The following is a 16,400-nucleotide window of genomic DNA, read 5'->3' on the forward strand; positions in this document are numbered from 1 at the left end:
GGCATTGGTGCAGAGCTGGAGGAAGATGGTGCACTGGAGAATTCTGCCCTAGGGTCTCCCCTCAGTATCGTGAAAGGCCAGGGGCCCACAGGGCCCGGTGGGTGCATGAGGGACTTGGGATTTCTTCTGTGGGCCTCAGGATGCCTCCTCTGTGGTTGGAAAGGAATTCCAAAGCAGCCAGGGGGACGAGGATTCCGATGTGGGACAGCAGGAGCTATGTGGTGATGGCTGCATTCAGGGCAGGCATGCAACTTCCTGACCGTCCGTCAGGGCCCACTGTACACGTGCACACACTCCAGACACAGCACCACCACCCGCAAGGCCAGGCGAGCGCCAGGCATCCCCAGAACCTTCCTGAGGCAGGTGTAGGGCTGGGCTGACCTCCTGTCAGCTGGCTTTCATGGAAAGTAGTCACTCCATCTGGCTGCCATAGGAATTCAGGCATGGCCCTTACTGACAGGTGGCTACCGTGTTCTCTGACTCAGAGGCCTGGCACCTCAAGAAGGATACGGAACTGGCACTGACTTCCTTCCCGGAGGGCCGCATGGCCCCGGGGTCTGCCCTCAGTGTTGCTCAGCGGAACCCTATAGGTACCTCCAGTGCAGTTGCTGGGTGGAGTCGTGACCCCACCTAGTCTGCATGCACTCAGGCACCCCCGGGGCAGGGAGGCCATGGGGGTGTCAGCACTTCACTGAGGGAAGAGTCTGCCTAAGAGCCGCCCTCACAGCCCTGCCAAACCCTGGCTCCTGCGACACTGTGAACATGCCAGAGCCACAGGGCCTGATGGTTCCCCAAACAGGCCGGGGGGTGGGGCGCTGGATGAGCAGAGCAGGTGTTCCCAGCAAGGGTGGAGCCACTAACACCTGAGGAAGACAGTCCCAGCCTGATGGGGCATCTAATTAGCATCCTGATAGGCAATTTCCCACATTTGTTTTCAACACTTGTTTCTCAGTCATAAATTTGGTTAATACAAATTCTTTCTTTAAAAAATTATTGCTTAATTATAATGTGTTGCAGATGCTGCAAGTGACTTATGTTGGGGTGAACCCGGGGGAGAAGGACGCTCTCCTAGAGTTTGGGGAGAGCTTCTTCTCCATAAACCAAGCAGCAGTTTCTTAAAACTTTTTATTTTGAAATACTCACAGATTCACAGGAGGTGACAAATAATGTGCAGGGAGGTCCTGGCACTTTCCCCTAGTTTCCCCAGGTGCCAGCATCTTTTGAAATTGGCACATCACCAAAGCCAAGTCCCAGGCTCACTCAGGTCCTACCACTACACATGCACTCGTGTGCACCGGCATGTGTGTGTGCTCAGCCCCACGTGCACTCTCATCACCCGTGGGGGACCACGTAACCACCGCCCCCGTAGTAAAAACATTTCTGTCACCTCAAGACTTCTGGTGATGCAATAGATCTCATCTGAGGGACCTGCAGCCTGTTATGTGGAGCAGGCCTGAGCAGTCCGATACTGGGGGCCACTGCCCATAAGCTGGGCCCTTATTCACACCGGACCAGGCTCAACCCACATTCCACCAGAGGCAGGCTAGACATTGGCCATAGGCTTACTGGCCAGTCTCCAAGGTGAGGTAGGTGAGGCCAGCAGTGGTGGGCACCCGCCCCCAGAGGGCCTAGGCCGCCCCAGCCTCTCAGGGCCTGCAGCGTCTCACGTGGCCGGGGCAGGGGAGTGGGGGAGCCTCAGAGGAAACGCTGAGTTCCCCATGAGACCAACCGTGCAAGGCCTCCCAGCGTCCAGCATGGTCCTCTGCAGGTGGCTGGCAGGTGCTGTCATTGCACCACATGCATCCAGAGGTGCTGCTCTTCAATGGTTCTTCCCAGCGTGAATGCTGGGGCACCGTCTAGCCGCCGGCGCTTTCATCCGGGTGGGTCTGCCCTTTCTCACTGCGTGGCCTCTGCACGGAGGCTGCGGGGAGCGCAACTTCACTACCTCAGAGCGTCACAGAAATTCCATCCCATGCTTGCTGTTCTTTTAATTTTTAAACAGTTTTAGCGCTGTCGGCCCTGGGCTCTTGGGGGTTTGGAGACGCGCTTTGATCTCTAACTCCTTTATTTCTGATGCCTCCCAACGCAGGTGCTTTTAGGCCCACAGGGGGAGCCGAGGGAGGCACACCTCGCCCCCTCTGTTGTGCACACGGCTGCGTCCCACTGATGGGGGTGGGTGGAGGTGGCACCACGGGTGCAGCGAGTAGGTGCGGAACTCAGCAGTCTTACCGTGTAAATACTGGTGCTGTCGCTGTGGGGCTTGCTCTGTAGACATGCAGCTCCCACCCTTGCGGGCTTCTGTGCTGCATCATCCCCCACATCCTCGAAGGCTGAGGCCCCTTTTTTCTGAATCTGTTTCTGTCAGCACCACGGAGCAAACATGTCACTTTCACCTTCAGAGAAAGGCTGCCTGTGAGTCAGAGCCTCTCTGGAGCACTGAGACCACGCTCTCTGCCAGGGTTTAACACCTGCTTCAGGCATAGCCAAAGAAATGGAGCGCAAGGTCTTGAAGGGTGTTCAGGGTCCCTGTTTTTCAGGGCATCAAGTAGCCATGTGGGCCTTACCTCCCGATTCCGAGCATGTCCCCCCCAGGTGTGTCACCTGATCATCCTGCCTTCCATGGTTCAACTGGGACCTTGGGGTCTCCAGGCAGCACAGGGGTCCCCTGGAGAGCAGAGTGATTCCACGGTAGCATCCAGTGAACCCTGCGTTCCACAGACCCTCCATTCTCACCCCTAATCCCACCACTCTCTCCAATCTCACTCACCCCAGAGAAGGCGGACACCCCAACCCGGCCCTCTCCCACTTTCCGGGAGCCCGGCCACACCTCTCCCTCCCTCAGAGCTCAAGAGTCCTTTCTTCTGCTCTCCCAGCCCTTCATCCCACAGGAGCAGCTCCTGTTGGCTGTGGCCCCAGGACCTCTGCATTTCTGAAAGCAGTGGCCATTTCCACCCCTGTCTTCTTGACCCCTCCCGAATATTCCCCTCAGGGAACCTTTGCCCGCTGACCACTGGTCGGTTCCCTCCTCCTCTGGCCTCTGCTCCCCCTGGTGAGCGGACAGCGTGGAAGGTTGTGAGGAAGCTGGGGCCCCTCAGGAGCTCCGGGCTGGTTGGGCCTCACACCATGTGTCACTCCTTGGCCATAGCTACTCCAAGGAGTAGGGGGTCTGTGCCCGGCGCTTCCTGAAGACGCTGGCAGTGAGGCCATCTGTGTAGCCTTCCCAGCGGCTGGGAAACCCAGCCCGCATTCTGGAAGGGTCCATATGTGACAGCCTTTCTCAGGATTCTTTTCGGTCCTTCTTGCTCCATTTTCCCTGGAGCAGCCACCTTTGGCTCCCCCACACACGTCCCCGGCCCAGCTCTCCCCGAGGTCCTCAGTGCAACACCCCCCACCCCAACCCTATCTTCCTGCTCCCAAGTTCCCTAGCTCTGTCTGCTGTCGCACCCACCCCGTCTCCCACCTGGCCATGGCTGCAGCCACCATCGGCCCTGGTCATCACACTGCCCAGCAGTTTCACAGTCAGCGGGGAAGGAGCTTATCAGACACCAATACTGTCCCTTTACCCTGTGCTGGATGTTCTTGTGGCCCCTGGGGCTCTTGGTAAAGACAGGATACCCGGGCACATCCTGTGTTATCTACCCCAACACTTTCCTGGGTCTTCCTCACAGCCGCACTCCTGCTCCCAAGAGACATGACACACGCCCACACACCCCCGCCCCTCTACATGGGCCTCAGCCCCACCCTTGCCTCCACTTCATGTGCCTCCAGACCAAGATCCACAATGCCGGGCTGCTCTGCCTCTGCGTATGGCCAGGCAGCAGATGCTGCCGGAGCTCACCGCCCCAGGACGCAACACAGCTCCTCACCTGATGCGCGTGTCCTGGGTGTGCTGTATCCACTGACCGCTGACTAGGGGCTTCAAACAACAGGAATCTGTTCCCTCCCAGTTCTGGAAATTAGAAGTCTGAAATCCAGGTGTCGCAGGGCCACACCCCCTCTGGAAGTTCTGGGGGAGGATCTTTCCTGCCTCTTCCGGCTCTTGGGGGCTCCAGGTGTTCCTGGGCTTGTGGCTGACCACTCCACCTTCCGCTTCCATCCTCACATGGACTTCTCTGCTGTGTGTCACATCTCCCTCTCCCTCCCTCTGTTAAGGACACATATGATCACATTTGGGGCCCACTGGGTAATGCAGGATGACCTTGACTGTCTGTCATCGTGTGTTGTCTTTCTCTGATGATGATTTGAATAAGTGACCGGAGCTCTCCCAAGTGCATCTTTCCTTACTTGGCACATAAATCCCCAAACCTCTCCATGATATAACTTCCGTATGTCTGTCTCCAGCACATCCTTACCATTTCGCTGCCTGACTTTTCTCGGAGGACCTCCTAGGCGCCAAAGGAAGTCATCATCCACTGAGGTGGATGAGCTGGTGTGCAGGACAGGGACACCTGGAGATGCTAGAGAAATTTCTGAGCAGGGCTGAGTCAAGGAGAGACAGCAGCTGGAGAACTAGAACATTGTAGGCGGAGAGCCAGTGTGTGTTCCCGGGGGACGAGGGGTCATGGCCAAGGGCTGTGGTGGAGCCGGTGTGGGTGCAGCGGTCAGAGGCTCTCACCCTGGCTTAAGCTACATTAACACAGAGCAGGGCTGAGAGCAGCTCAGAGAGACTACAGATGACATCAACAGAGATGCCCAAACCATGTCAGCCTTGGCATGGGCAGTGGGCGGCATCCCTAACAAGACCAGGGACAGAGGCAGAGCCTAGGGCAGGCAGCAACACGTTGCTCTGCTGGGTCCCTGGGCAAGTGGAGGCCAGTGGGAGCAGGCTCAGGGAGAGATCTGAGGGACCTAAACGCCAGCATGGCTTCACCGTGGGCAGTAGGCTGTGACAGCCTAGACTGGGTTGAAGTGATGGGCAGCTGGTGGTCAGGAAACTGGGGAAGACCGTACGGCTGTCCAGTGTGGAGGGGACGAGGCCAGAGCCAGGGCTACACAGCCGGAATGGGAGAAAGGCCGAGGTGGGCTTCATGGCTTAGGACAGGCTGTGTCCGCCCCGTCCCTGCAACGCGCTCCTGTCCCTTCGCGCCTGCACCGTCGGGCTGCGCGGGCGCTGCACTGCGTCTCTCCAAAGCCTCTCGTTTCCTAAGCTTCCTGTCAGCACGAGAGAGAGAACCACCACGCTCACCACCCTGTGCTCTTAGAGCCCGGCCTTCCAGCCGCACTATAAATAAGCCGGCAGCCCGTCCAAGCACACCCATCCGTCTTGTTTAATAGACTGGAGAGCGCCCCACGCCACGGCAGGTCTCAAGGAGTGGCAAGGTGATGGATGGCACCTTCCTGCGTCAGACGGCATGATGTATAATGAAATATTTATGATTTATTTCAGCTAATAACCCAGCGTGAAGTGCGGGGTGTGTGAGAGCAGACGAGGGAAACGGCACAGCTCTGCTCGCAGAGGGCGGGGCGGGGGCGTCCTCACGCGCACACGTGCATCCCACACACATTTACACACATGTATGCACTCACACGGCCCACCTCACTGCACCCTCAATGCCCTGGGCTGGAGTGCACACCTCGTGGCCCTCGTCATCCTCTGTTCTGCCACCCTCTCTGAGAAAGGACAGCTGGATTTTTAGCTAGAGAGGGCTCCCGCCAGGGTGACACCCAGGAGAATGGAGGTGGAAAAGCAGGCCGTCACCTGGAGAACAGGAAGTCCCTTTCCTCCTGTCAGAGACCTACGTGAGGCTGAGGCCCAGGAGCACCCCATCGGGGAGGGGCCGCAGTGATGCCCAGCCCCGCCAGGGCCCTGTTGTGGCTGGAACCCCCTGGCGGACATTGGGAGGCAGCCGATTCTTGGGTTTCCGTGGGCCTGAGAGGCAGCAGGAAGGGCACTGTGCAGTGACAGCACGCGGCCCCAGCTGTCACACCTGCATATGAATGCAACCAAAGGGGGCCGTTCTGGTGTCAGCATCACAGATTCGGGTCACAGCCATCGAATTTTGTGCTTGCCGCCTTCTCCCAAAAGTGCCCCACACATGGCTGCCGTACCCATGGCATTAACACTCACAAACAGACACCCAGTGTTCACCACACAGGTACACATGTCCTCCGTGCATGTCCTTGCAGGCACAGGGACCATAACATGCTGAGTTACAGCCCCAGCTCGCCTCCTGGTGACCAGAGCCCCTTTCTTCAGGTGATACAGTCATGTTCAAGGACGGCAGCTACTGGATCCGGGGCCGCATGTCAGTGGACATCATCAAGAGTGGTGGCTACAAAATCAGTGCCCTGGAGGTGGAGCGGCTGCTGCTGGGACACCCCAGCATCAAGGGTAAGTGGCTGTGGCACTGCCATTTCAGCGCAGCTGTACTTGGCCCAGACCCGGCCTTCTTGGGAACAGATGGGTTTTTCTCTGTTTGATTATAGACAAAACAGAGACCAGCCTGCAGCAGGCACCACACAGTGGGGCCCTCCCCACACCACAGTTAGGGTCTGCCCAGCCCACACCACAGCTGGATCCAGGTCTGTGGGGGTGCTGGCTGTGCCGCGTAGTCCCTGTGCAAGAGAGTGGCGGCATCCCCATGCTCAGAAGTAGCTGCATGCTCAGGTTGGCCATGGGCCAAGCATCCTGGTAGGACCAGAGCGGGTGGCTGCGGGCGCTAGTCCAGGAAGCATGGTCCCCACCCAGACCACCTCCTAACCTGGAGTCACAGGCTGTGGGACCCTGAGGACAGCAGAGGCAGCTCCTGTGGACCCAGGCCCAGCCATTTCACCGGGGCTCTCCCTGGTAGCCTGTCCACGGGAGCCCGCAGGCCTGAGGGGCAGAATGCTCTGGACCTTTAATCGTCCTCAGCCCTCTTATTAGCAACTGTCCCCAAGGACAGTGCAAGGGGAGGACAGGAGCGGTGGGCAGGCAGTTCCCACGCTGGACCCCCGCAGAGACATCATGGGGAGCCCACCCTCGTCATCCCCAGCAGCCTCCGGCACTCAGTGCTGCCAGGCGGCTGTTCCCCAGGGCTTGCTCCTGGGATTCCGAGTCCTGGCATTTCCTGCACGTTTCTGGTTATCTTCAGCCTTCAGTGCTTGCTCGTCGTGGCATTTAAGGTGCCCCATGCTGTTCTGTCCACAGATGTGGCTGTGATCGGAGTTCCAGACATGACATGGGGCCAGCGGGTTACCGCAGTGGTGAAACTTCAAGAGGGACACTCACTGTCCCACAAGGAGCTCAAAGAGTGGGCCAGGTAAGGGCTGGGCAGGCAGGGGCAGGGGGCATTCGTGGTGTCGGGGGAAAGAGGACCGTCCAAGGTCAAGGAAATGAATAGGTTGGGGGTGGGCTGTCTCGCGGTCTGCCGGAGGGCCAGGCAGGGGTCTTGGGCCTTGCCGTCATCTGGGGCAGAGGGGTACCTGGAAGGTCAGGTGACGTGGTACTCCCATGAGGCTACCCCCCAGTGAAGTGCTCCAGGAGGCTCTGTAATGATGGCAGAAGATGTAGAACCCTATTCATGCCCATCACAGAAGGGCCGTGAACACCTAAAGGGAAATAGAAGCCCCCGTCCCCAGCCATACACCTCAGCTGTGAGATTTGGCGGAAGGTCCTGGGGTGGCAGAAACACACGCTCCTGGACGGGGTTGCCTGTGGTGAGCAAGTAAGTCCTCTGCCGGCTTTAGGAGGAGGCTTGACAGGGAAACATCCCATTAACCTGAAGCCAAGATCCCGAGCATTCTACGTGGCCCCGGGGCGCTGGGCTGAGCCGGCCCAGAGGGCCCTCCCGTCCTCGCCCTCTCCCTCCCCAACCATGGCACCTGTCCCTCGGCTGTGCCCTAAAACACAGACACTGAGCTCGGGGCGTCTTCACATGCCCCTTGGGTGATCACTGCCAGCCAGAGGCCAGAGCTCCCTGCTCTCTGCTAGAGAGGAGCCAGGCCCCGCACAGCAGCACAGTCCCTGTCCCCCCCTCACCCTATATCTTAGTTCGTTTGCCTTCGCCTAACCCTAAACCCTCCCTCAAGCCTTTCTGTCACCTACCCTGGCCCCAGTGGTTACTGTGTCCCAAGGTCACAGGCCCCTTCCCTGTGCCCATAGTGCCTAGTGGTCAGTCCCAGGACTGAACCTGAACCCCACCACCGTCCTTGTCAAAGGCCAGACAGGACAGGACAGACCCCAGAGGTGGGCCTGATGGAACCATGGAGCAGTGTCCCCGTGAGCTCAGGAAGGAGGCAATTAGCAATCTTCCCTGGGTTCTGTATCTTAAATCCAGGAATTTTCTCCTCCCTATCCCCTCTACCCACGTTCCCCCACCCCACCCCAACTTGTCTCCTTCTCCTTGGTGCTGAAGATATTTTTGGCTCGTCCAACATGATTTCACGAACAGTAGGAATCCTTGTTTCATCAGGGGCAGCACAGCTGGGCAATTAGATCCCCCGGGATTTGCAGAAGCGCTGTTGGAGCACTGGCGTTTAACAAAGGAGACACTGCTTTGAGTTAACAATTACTCTGTTAAAGTGTGTGGACGTATATGTGTGTGTGCGCGCATGCACACACGCACGCACACACACACACACGCACGCACACACACACACACGTGCGCGCACACACACACACGCGTGCGCACACACGCACACACACGCGCGCACACACACGCACGCACACACACACACACACGTTTGTCTGTGTCCTGTGCCGAGAGCTCTCCCAGCACATTTCAGGTCCAGGCTTTGGCTTCATGTTACCCCGGGGCCGTCCTCGGGCAGGCGTCCCGCACACCCGGGCCGATCTCCCTGCCCCTTCACACCCCACGCTGCTCTCTCCGACTCTCTAATGTTCAGCCCAGGCTCCGGGCCCAGCCCCTGCAGCGGCCTACGCTCGTGGTTGTAGCTTGTACCATGGGCGTGAGAAGACCCTGCAACAGGCACTGTGTACAGAGGGTTTGGGGGCGCTCTGGGGAGATGCTTCTGGCAGGACAGGACTGGGTAGAACAGCAAGCCAGCCTGTCATCTGCCTCCATGAGGACTGTCCCAGACTGAGGCCAGCATCCAGCCCTTTGTGTCCCCAAATTGGATAGTTTTCGGGTGTTGACACAGGGGCTGGAGGGACAGGAGGGGTCTCCCTTTCAAAGGGCAGGATGGGCTCCAGATCCCAGCCACCATCTTCGTCCTCCGTGTTCATGGGGGAAGGGAGAGGGGCTGCTCTTTCTTTGGTTGCTGGCTTTTTAGCGAGGCTGCTATTTCTTTATATGTCATGTTCACTGCCATTTGCGGTCTTTTTAAAGGTTTTTTCTTTTTAATAATATTCTCCTTTTTGCTGCCATTTTTTTCATTTCTGAAGATGCTTGCCACCTCCTCAATTTCTCTGCTTCCCAAGTAAAGGGCTGTCTTCTTGCCCTGGGGTACGCCCTTAGCAGGAGTCAGAGGGGACCTGGCAGCCCCAGTGCAGGCAGCACGTCTCGAGGGGTAAGCACGGCCTCAGAGCTGGGTACCACCATGTGCTCAGGGTCTCGGACGTGTGCAACCTGCCACCCTTCCATCCTCCCAAACTCCAAGTAGAAATGGGCCACGTGGGACTTAACACACCCGGGAAGAATTCTTGGCATTGACGTCTGATCAGGCCACGATGAGTAATGGAGGTGGCTTCAGCCCTGTCCCAACTGTGCCCCACTGTGTCTCTTCCCAGGAGACCAGCGTGGAAGGTACTAGGTAATACCTTTATTGTCCATGTGCATTTTTTCACACGGAAACTTGCTCTTAACAAACAACCCAGCCTTGCCGAATTCCTGTCTGAGATCTCACTTTGCTTTGAAGCAGTTCTGAGAGTTCACGTTCAGTCCCTAAGCTGGAGCCCTTGGGGGAGGGCAGGCCCGGCCCACACACTCAGCCGCGTTTCTCAGTGAAGGTCTCCTTCCCAGGGGACCACCGTTCTTGGAAATGGCAAAGGCCAAGATTTTAAACCCACGTCCTTCGTGGCACTTTTAGATCATTTTTTAACTTTTATAGCTTTTGTTTCTTTTTCAGTGGTTGCTAAGTTAGGGTTTATAATGTGCATCTCTGACGCACCAGTGACCCTCCCCTAACCTCAGTCTCTTCAGGCACAGATAGCCCGTGCGCTGTTGTTGCTATGCGTCCACTTTTATATTTGTTACACACCCTCACTACATTCCTCTCACTGTTGTTCAGACGGTTATCTCCTAAAGATAATGCAATAATAGGGAAAATACTATCTGTGTCCCGTCTCTGGTGCTCTTCTTACCTTGGCTTTTCCTGGACTCTGTCCTGCCTGCAGACACCCTTCCACCTCTGAGGCACGTCTGCTGATAAGGAACTGTGTCAGCTGCTAAGGAAAATACTATCTGTGTCCCGTCTCTGCTGCTCTTCTTACCTGGGCTTTTCCTGGACTCTGTCAGCAGCATTTCCTCCTGCCTGCAGACACCCTTCCACCTCTGGGGCACGTCTGCTGATAAGGAACTGTGTCAGCTGCTATGTGTCTGAAAACATCTTTACTTTTACCTTCATTCTTGAAAGATACTGTCTCTGGACGTAGGATTCTAGATCGACCGGTTTTTCTTTTAGTTCCTGGAAAATGGCGTTCCACATTCCACGACCTTTTCACCTGCAGTGTTCACCGCAGGAATCCGCTCTCCTGGGCCCTCTCCTCTCTGGGCCCTGGCACCCAGCTCAGCGCTAACGCAGCGAAGCAAAGAGGGGGCATGGGGAGAGCCACACCACACAACATATCACCCAAACACCACTGGAGACCCTGAGTTTTAGCAGCCAGGCTGGGCGGACGCGGTCAGCTGTGTTCCAGGAGCAGGTGGGGGTGTCGGGCCTTAGGGTTTTGCCCTGCTGCACTGTCAGAGTCACCAGGGTCACCAGGCCAGTCCTGGTGACTTGTTCCAGCAAAGTCCAACCCAGAGCCACACATCGTCCCAGCCCCAATGGGCAGCCAGCCATCTCCTGCAGCTGCCAGGACTACAGATGGTGGCACAATCTCCTTATGAACCAGCAGCCTGCACCCCGAGCACCCTGGAGTAGGAGCCCCCGTAGCCTTTGGCCTGCAGCAGACTGTGGCAGGAGCCGCCCTGGGATAACAATGCATTCAGCACAGTACTGCTGACGCTTTCTGCCTGTGGGCAGATGGACCCAGCCTGCAAGGGCGATTAGGCTCATGTTTATTTATAAGCACCCGGCTGCTAAGGTAAGTTTTGGGATTTCTCTGCCACCCCCATCATTGGCTCCTCACCATGACTGATCCTCAGTGGCCAAGGCTGCCCCACAATTGCACACTGGAGGGCCACACATGCCTGCTGGCTCTGGGCAGACATTGGGGCCATATGTCCTGCACCCCACTGTCTGAATCATTCTAGCCTGGCCTGAAGATTGTTATCAGTAGCCCCAGAGCTCAGGAGCTGCCACCCCAGGCAGAATCCTGTGCTTCTGCTATTTTATTACAAAGGGGCACGTGGCCCCGGGTGTTGCTGTGAGAGAGCAGGGAGCAGGCAGCTCTTGTCTGGCCAGAGGAAGCCTTGGGAGGGAGAACTCGGGCCCTGCAGCCTGAGGAGTTCCAGAGCAGAGCCTATGGGGGTGGGACCCCAGATGGGGTCATACACAGGAAAACAGGAGAGCACATCATCTAATGGGGTACCCCTCATGGGAGTGGAAGTGCAGGGAGGCTTCTGGACTACCAGACAAGCCCCTCTCACTGCTTGGGTGCTGGACTCTGGTGGGGCGGGGGGGAGGGGAGGGGCGGCTGTGCCGGCCCATGTGGCTGCAGCACCCAAGGTCTTACCACTGCCTCCTCTGCCCATCTGTCCAAGGCTGCTGTAGTGACCAGGCCACAGAGTAGGACCAGCTCTCTCCAGCTGTGGGAGACCTGGCCCCAAGTGGGGCTCATCCTCTCCCCTTGGGTGGGCAGAGGGGCATCTCTGTGTTAGTGTGTCCTGCAGCAGGGCACCCTCCCGGACAGGCACAAGGTGGCCAGGCTTCTGGCCACGGGAAGGATGCTGTGTGGGCCCTGCAATCTCCTGCTACTCAGGCCAAGCGTGTCTCTGCAGAGGCGTTCTGGCCCCGTACGCTGTGCCTTCCGAGCTCCTGCTGGTGGAAGAGATCCCGAGGAACCAGATGGGGAAGATCAACAAGAAGGACCTCGTCAGGCAGTTCTATCCACAAGACCAAGGCCAGGGGTCCATAAGCCAGCTTTAAGCTAAAACCCCGTAAATCAGAAGGAATAGAGTGAGGCCTGATGGAATGAGATCACAGCAGGAGGCCTCCTCTGCCCACCCTTGCGGCTACACCCACACCCTTTTGTGGCTCCTTAAACTCCCCGAGGCTGCCGGGCAGGTCCCAGGCAGGTCTAGGAGTCACCTGAGGATGCAAGTTTCCAAAGAAAATGCAATAAAGCTTCACAGAGGAAAAATATTCCTGTGCCTTGCTGTCTGCCCAGGGCCTGCATGGGGGCCATGCTCCAGGTGCAAGGAGTCCTTGCATCTGCACACATGTGCGTGTCACAGCGCAAGGTGTCTCCCGCTGTCTGGGTTGCCCATGTGGCCACCGCAGGTGACCCGCAACCCCTCTTGGTTGAACCCCGACAGTTCTGAGTAGCTGACCCTGAAGACAGGCCTGGGCATCCAGCTGAGGGGGTCGGGCATGCTATTGTCTCTTCTGTCCTCCCTGACACATTTCCCCGTGAGCTCCAGGACAGCCCATCCTATGAGAGTGGCATCGCTGTTCCCCAGGGACCCTGGCGGAGACTCACGTAGGCCTTCGGGCCAAGCTGACCACCATGGGGATGCAGCTCAGGCGACCAGAGAGCCAGGGAAGCTGAGTGCCTGGAGCCTCTGCTAGGCGGCTTCATGTAGCCCCTCAACCCCCTCAAAAGGAACATTCTAGACCAGGGGCCCACAAACTTCTGGGATGGGCCAGATAGTCAATATTTTAAGCTCTGCAACCATGCAGTCCCCATCACAGCTGCTGACCTCCGCTGTCACAGTGTGGATCCTGCTGTCATGCGAGTCCACATCTTCTCAGTAGCCAGAGACTGACACCAATGGCCCTGCAGCTGCTCCACCTTGACTTTTGACCCTTAACCCCCATCCCCTCCATGCTACTCCGTCCACATACCGCTATACCCCGCCCCTCCTTTCAGTCTTCGTCTAAACACCACCTCCTCCTTAACAGATCCCCTCCGCTACCCCTAGACAGGCCCAGGCCCTCCACCCTCCCCAGCCACGAGCGCACAGTTCTCCGAAGAGCGAGTCACATGTCAGTATGCCCGCTTTCCACTCCTGGCTATGTTGACTCTGTCGCATGGGTGCCCCGTGTGCACTCCAACAGAGAATCCAGGAGCCCCTGGACAGTTTACTGGAGACCAAGGCAGCTCCTCTACCCAAGACCGCTGGGAAGTGCCACTCACAGCACAGCAGGAGTCTGGGCTTGACTTCTCCAGGACATTCTGTCCTCAGAATGTGTGTCTCAAGGAGCAGCAAACTGTGGGAGCTGGGGACTGGAGGAGCCACCTCAGCCGGAGCAAGGGCTTGGTGCCTTGTTTAGAAGATTCAGGGGGTGAGGGAGGCCGGGCCAAGACCATTTTCCCCACCCCAGTGTTGCATTGTGACTCCCCAAGGCCTGACCCTGGGCGTGGCATTTGTTCAGAGGACCATCCAGCCCCTAGCTCCCTCCTGCCTGAGGCCTGGACATGCAAGCTGGTCGCCCACCTACTGAGCAAGCTGCCCAGGGGTTTCAGCCACTGTGCCCACAGCCGGCTCCTCTCGAGGGCAGCCCTCAGCGCCACAGCAGACACCGAGGCTTCCCGCTGTCCTTGAGTCTGGCCCTGTGGTAACTAGGGAACCACATAATTACATGCTACTGAGAAAAATGAGATTCAGCACTGCGGGATCTTTGCTTAATCCCACTGGTTTGACACTGTATCTGTCCTGATACTGAAATTTTCGATTCCTAAAAATGTTTATGTAATTATTTGCTTTATGCTATAATCTCTATCAAATACTTTCAAAAAATAACAGCCATCTTCAACTAACAGCAAGACTACAGAAGGACATTGATTTGTCCTTGGAACAGGTCCCCCTAAGGACACAGAACACTGTGCCCCACTTGCTAAATCAGCGTGACCAAAGGTCACCAGGCTTCCAGAAAATTCCCCTTTGGCTAGAAATGCTACCCCCACTCACACACACACACACCTGCTCCCTAAGGCTGACCCTCACTACGCAGCCCCACCATCCTGCACTCGGCTCCCACAGTAAAGCTAGGAGCTGGCACCCGGGGAGTTGGGCTGTGACAGCTTGATTGACAGCCCATCTACCTTTGACCTCACTAGGAGGGGCCACACTGGGTCTGCACTTGTTGCAAAGCAGCTCAGATACCCAGGGTGCCTGGTGGGGGCTGCTCCTCAGACAAGCCATCTCCTCGGAGCAGGGGAAAGGCCAGCCTGTGCTCGCAGGGCCCCTCAGGCTCCAGAGAGGAGGGAACACACCTGGCTCAACCCATCCCCGAGTCCTGCCATGTCCCACCCTCTGAACATATATATACTCATCAGCAGCCAGGGCAAAGCTCTGCTGCCTCCTTGTGCATCCAGCATCTGCGTGTGCAGACGTGGAGGGCCAGCCAAGGGAAGAGACCCCTAAGAAGCGACAGGCTTGAAATAGCCACAGACATGTCTGGGCCAAAACCTCCCAGCCCCTCCCTGGCACACAAGGCCCATGTCCTCTCTGCCCGGGTTCCCTGCTCTGTGATCTAATAAGGCTGGTACTTCCTATGGGCTCTTCTGGTCCTGACCAAGGGACTGAGGCTTTGCTCCCTCGGAAGTCCAGTCATGGGGGCTGGCGACCCCACACAACCTCCCACCTAGAAGCTCCCCAGTCCTCCCGGCTCCCCAAGGGGGCCATGGTGGCATGTTAGGTCAGGGCACGGAGTCCTATCAGCCGAGGTCAGCACAGGCCAGGCCACCAGCACCCACTGCCCAGGCACCAGGCACTTTCATGTCCACCCAGCTGTGTAGCCACAGTTTGAATCTCTATGTATAATCTGGGCTGCTTTGCAACAAGTGCAGACCCAGCGCGGCCCCTCCTAGTGAGGTCAAAGGTAGATGGGCTGTCAATCAAGCTGTCACAGCCCAGCTCCCTGGGTGCCAGCTCCTGGCGATTAGACATAAAGACTTAAACTGTGGCTATATAGCCGGGTGGACATGAAAGTGCCACCACACCCACGACTCAAGATTCTTGATGGTCAGGGATGCACACAGGCCTGCAACGAGCCCACAGCCACTGTGCTGTGAATCCAGACCCTCTGTGTCTTCCCTCCGTGCCTGCCACCTTCACGGTTCAGACCTGAGGACATCCACACCTGCCTTCCCTGGAAACTTTCTCTTGCATCCCTCCCAAACGGGGGCAACAGCCGAAATGTCAGGGCACAGATGCCTGACTGAGAGCAGAACTCCTTGGTGTGGTCCCCAAGATTGTCATAGATGCACCTCATGTCCTAGATCTAGGGGCCCGGACTCCCCGGGTGTGTCCATGAGCAGAGCCACCTGCCAACACAGGTGAGGCTGGGACTCCCGTGTCTGCCTGCTCAGAGATAGAGGACCCAGAGGGGCACCCCAAGAGCCAGGTCATGGGGCACTAAGCCTGTCTAAAGGGGATTCTGGCAGTTGGGCACCCAGTTTTAGACCAAATAACCATGTAAAAATGAGTACAATGCCGGGCTGACTTTAAAGAACAATGAATAGGAAATACATGCCTGCATACGTAACTGTGCTCACAGACATCCCTGCATACACGCCAGTGTTCACACGCACACACACACACACACATGCTCTGTGATACTTCCCAAGTTTTTGGGCTGAGTATTTCCAAGAATACCTGGAATCACCCTAAACGTTGAAGTCCCAACTCTTTCTGGTTTATGTTGAGTTTCTACATTAAAAAAAAAAAAAAAAAAAAAAAATTCGGAGGCCGATTCTAGCACCAAACTAAATTTGAAAACTACAGCTCCTTTCTTAAAATGGTTCTGGCCTGTGACCTCCTTCTGGGGGCCCTGGGGACCTGTGCTGTACCTGCCATGCCCGCCTCTTCCTGCTCCTCCTCTTTACTTCCTGGGCCTGTCTCCGTGTGCCCGTCTTGCCTTCTGGACACTGGACAAGGTTGTGCCGGGGTCCCCCACGGGACCCCCACCCCATTGCTCCCCTTCCCTGGCAGTCCCCTCCCCCATTCTCTCTCCCATAGTCCCCTCACCACCCCTGCAGTCCCCCCTCCCCATCTTGCACATTCAGCCCATGTCCCCCTGTCTCTGTGTCCTCAGTGATCGCACTGGGGCCTGTCTTTCTCCATGTGGACTCTGTGTCTCTGGTCAGTTGCTCGAGGTCATTTTTGTTATTGTGGACCTGTGTGCATTGT

The 16,400-nt window shown here is 57.2% G+C and overlaps 1 protein-coding gene across 4 annotated transcripts in view; it reads left to right on the plus strand.

The window, feature by feature from the left end:
* The window catches only part of ACSF3 (acyl-CoA synthetase family member 3), a 56,195-nt gene extending 43,787 nt beyond the window's left edge, over positions 1-12,408 (plus strand). For 3 of the 4 annotated variants that reach the window (XM_015600648.2, XM_006926766.3, XM_015600647.2), the window contains 3 exons: positions 6,197-6,331; positions 7,130-7,241; positions 12,045-12,408. In XM_015600648.2, coding sequence (XP_015456134.1) covers positions 6,197-6,331; positions 7,130-7,241; positions 12,045-12,192 — 395 coding nt within the window. In that variant the 3' untranslated portion in view covers positions 12,193-12,408. Of the gene's footprint in view, positions 1-6,126; positions 6,332-7,129; positions 7,242-12,044 lie in introns of those variants that run through there. The other variant, XM_025042736.1, reaches the window with a different exon arrangement.
* Positions 12,409-16,400: the final 3,992 nt, after the last annotated feature.

The sequence above is a fragment of the Pteropus alecto genome, unplaced genomic scaffold (genome assembly GCF_000325575.1).
Source record: "Pteropus alecto unplaced genomic scaffold, ASM32557v1 scaffold7, whole genome shotgun sequence".
Classification (NCBI taxonomy): domain Eukaryota; kingdom Metazoa; phylum Chordata; class Mammalia; order Chiroptera; family Pteropodidae; genus Pteropus; species Pteropus alecto.